General features: G+C 54.5%; 1 protein-coding gene across 1 annotated transcript; it reads left to right on the top strand.

The window, feature by feature from the left end:
* Positions 1–265: 265 nt before the first annotated feature.
* ART5 (ADP-ribosyltransferase 5) lies at positions 266–2,833 on the top strand (the record flags this gene model as incomplete). The annotated part of the gene is made up of 4 exons (XM_079708557.1): positions 266–346; positions 1,329–2,052; positions 2,639–2,671; positions 2,760–2,833. The coding sequence occupies 4 exons, from the start codon at positions 266–268 to the stop codon at positions 2,831–2,833; spliced, it is 912 nt and encodes a 303-aa protein (XP_079564683.1).
* Between the last annotated feature and the right edge of the window lie 905 nt (positions 2,834–3,738).

The following is a 3,738-nucleotide window of genomic DNA, read 5'->3' as shown; positions in this document are numbered from 1 at the left end:
GAGCTGAGACTGGGGTTGTGCTGGGGTGGAGGCGGGGGTGGGGGGTGGGGTGGGAGTGGAGGATAAAATCCAAGCCCCGCCCACACACTTAGGGCTGCTCTGGGCACCGCCCGCGTCCCGCCGGGCCAAGTCCTAGACCAGGGACCCCTCACACCGTAGAAGAAACTCTCCAACTTGCTGTCCCCCAGCCCATCGAAGCCAAGACTCCACCGTCGCTGGTCCCACCCTCATCGGGATCTCACTCTCCAAGTCTCCCAGAGGAATGATGTCGGTGGCTCTGTTGATCGCCCTTAGCTGCCTTGGCATCCACACCCTCAGCGGAATCCGCATTTACGCCCCCTGGCAGGTAACTGGGGGGGAACCATTTGCTGCCACAAAGAGAACAGTTGGGGTGGACCCAGGGCCTGACTCCTCAAAGAGCCTTCCCAGGGACGCTTCTCTAGGATGCCATTCCTCTTAATCCTCTTCCTCTCAGGAACCTCCATCCCTATAGGGAGCCCCAACTTCCCATTCCATCTCCCAGAACCCGACCTCCACCCACTGGTCCTGCTGTGATCCTCCTTCCTTCTATGGTCCTCCCTTGGGTTTGCCTGCATCTTTCTCCTGTCACTTCCCATCTCCCACCACAGGCCCAGCCTAACAAACTCCTTTGGGCTACCTGTGTACTGCCCTCCCGCAGCCCCTTCCAGACCAGGGCTTGACCTCCTCCCAATCCCCACCCCCAGGTTTGAGGATGAGGGCTTCTCGAGCAGGAGAGGACTCAGAGCCTCAGAGCTGCCAGTGACTTGCTGTGGTGTCTAGCACCTTTGTGAGGGGGAAAGAGTCTGAGGATGGGGATGGGCTCAGGTAATTGGAGACTGGCCATACGTTTGTATGTCACCTGCATACTGAATCTTAGAGCCAGAACGGTGCTTGGAAGTCTTCCAGCCCCACGTCCCACTGAGTGCAGGAACCTCTCTAATAATAAATGACCCCTCTTAGTTAGTACACAAGTGAGGATCTATATGCTATCCTTACAATAACCCTGTGAGGTTGGAAGTATCCTCAATTTATAGGTGGAGAACCTGAGGTCCAGAAAAGTTAAGAGACTCAGACAAGATCTCATAGCCCGTAGGTGGTGAAGCCAGGATCTGAACCCATGTCTGTCTGGCTCCAGTGCCTGTTATTTAAGCCCTTGAGCTCTTGCCAAACTTCACACCCCAGATATTTGGGCATAGAAATGAGATTCTGTGTTTCTGAACTGATCTGCCACCAGGACCTCTGCCCAGTACCCTGAACTTACACCCTTTCCTGTGTGGCTTCTCTCTTACTTACCTCTATAGGCCCAGAATGTTTCCATCCAGAACCTGAGCCTGGCTCCAAACACCTTCGATGATGCCTATGTGGGTTGCTCGGAGGAGATGGAGGAGAAGGCAGTCCATCTGCTAGCAGAGGAGATGGCTAACCATACCAGGCTGCGGGAGTCCTGGGAGACAGCCCAGAAGGCCTGGGAGCAAAGGTGTCCAGGGCTCAGCCTGCCTCCTGGCTTCAAAACCCAGCACGGAATCGCCGTCATGGTCTACACCAACTCATCCAACCCTTTATACCGGGAGCTGAACCAGGCTGTGCGGACAGGCGGTGACTCCAGGGAGTTCTACATGCAGCACTTCCCCTTCAAGGCCCTGCATTTCTACCTGACACGGGCCCTGCAGCTGCTGCGGGACAGTAGGGACTGCAGCAGGGAACCTGGGCAGCTGGTGTTCCGAGGCGTGGGCGCCATTCGATTTGAACCCAAGGAGCTGGGGGGCTCTGTCCGCTTAGGCCAGTTTACCTCCAGCTCCCTGGATGAGGCAGTGGCCCGCAGATTTGGTAATGCCACCTTCTTCTCTCTAAGGACTTGCTTTGGGGCCCCGATCCAGGCCCTGTCTGTCTTTCCCAAGGAGCGTGAGGTGCTGATCCCCCCGCATGAAGTCTTCTTGGTCACCAGTTTCTCCCGGGATGGAGCCCGGAACCTGGTGACTCTCTCCAGCAATAATCAGACGTGCAGCCACTTTAACTGCGCCTATCTGGGTGGTGAGCTATGCATGAGGGAAGCAGGACTGGCAGGATGTCCCTGGTTTATTTCAGTCCCCAGGGCCTTCAGGAGACCCACGTGATTAATGGGGAAGTTGAGGGCTAGAAGTTAGCTGGAGTTATTTTTCTCTGTGACTCAGGTTTTGCCAGCTCAGAGAAGGCCCTGTAAGTGTTTTCTGGATCTATGAATATTCTCAGATGATTCTATAAAGGTCCTTGAAAGTTTCCTTCTGCTATACAGTCTAAAAGACCAAAAGAACCTGGTTAAGGGGGTCAATAAGCAGAGGAAAGTGACAGGAGTGCTACTTCAGATCTCAGGAGGCCCTGGGCATAATAGCGTAACACATGCGCTGTTCCCAAGTGCTGAGGCAGGGACAGAGTGGGGCCCGGATGGTAGCAGGGATGGAAAGGCAATCTGGGAAGACTTCCTGGAAGAAGAAGGAGGAAGGGAAGTCAGAAGTTTGTATTTAGCACGAGGGAAAGCTGGATTGAGATTGGGAATGGCCGTGCCAGGGCCTGGTGAGAAGGGAAGTTGGGGGTGTGAGGGTCTGTCTGCATGGAGGCCTCACTGTGCTGTCTGTTGCAGCGAAGAAGAGGCCGAGCTGTGAGTCTGTGCCAAGTGAGTCACCCTCCTGCCCCTCCCTCAGCTGCTTTGACTCCCCCTGGCCCTGCTGACCCTTCACCACCTTTTCTTCTCTCTCCAGCAGGAGGACAGGCAAACTCACTCTCCAAGGGGGCCTTCTCTCTGCTCTCCTGGAAGGCCCTGCCTTTGGCCTCGTAGGGGTTCCAGCTCTTAGGAGCTGGGCTCTGAAAATTCAGTGCCTGCCACGTAGGAGTCCTGGGAAATGATGACATCCATATGAAGATGGGAGGCTTTGAAGAGCCTAGAGAAGCCAGAACATGGTTTTGGACCCAGACCTAGCAGCCATCTCCCCGGCCAGGATGTTGGGGGATCTGAGGCCATGGTAGGGTGGAGGGATCCCCGCTACATGGTAGGGGCTCCAGGGGACAAGCAAGGGTAGTGCTGTGACAGCCACTGGATTAAACAGTGTTGCAGTGTGGTGACCTCAAATTTCATGATTGGTTTGTTCCATGAGACTAGACCATCTGCCCTGCTCTGGCCATATGGGACTCAGGGACTGAGGGACTAAAAAGAATGACTTTTTGATCACTTTTAGACATGGTCTCAGTGCAGACCCTTGTCACACACTGTAACCTGCAAACCCAGACGCTTTAATAGACAGAGGTTCCTCACAATAGCCCTGAAGGCAGGAAGGGGGACAGATGGCTTCCTAGGCCATTTGTCAGATGAGGAATGCAGAGCTAAGGAAGGAAGCAACTTGGTGAAGGTCAGAGAGGTAGTGCTGAAACCAGGACCCTTACCTCCTAGTCCAGAACCCTTTCCACCAAACATCTGAAGGAACTCAAAGTAGGATCCTAAGCCCCCAATATCTGGGACCCCAGAGCAAGCCATTTCTCTCTGCCCTGCTCCCACAAGGATTCATTTTGGGCTTGGGGATCTCAAAACATCAAGAGACAGAGATTCTCACACACTCTGGAGGCATGTGACATCCATAACAGAGGCTTTATTGAGGCAAGGAAAGCAGCACGGGCTCCTACTGAGCCCCACCCTCACCCATCTAGGGTGTTCTACTCAGCACCAGAAGACGGGACCCTCCCACTGCA

This window comes from Hyperoodon ampullatus, assembly GCF_949752795.1.
Source record: "Hyperoodon ampullatus genome assembly, chromosome: 7".
Lineage (NCBI taxonomy): Eukaryota > Metazoa > Chordata > Mammalia > Artiodactyla > Ziphiidae > Hyperoodon > Hyperoodon ampullatus.
The sequence above is the reverse complement of the archived record's forward strand: the minus strand, read 5'-3'. Positions and strand labels throughout refer to the sequence as shown.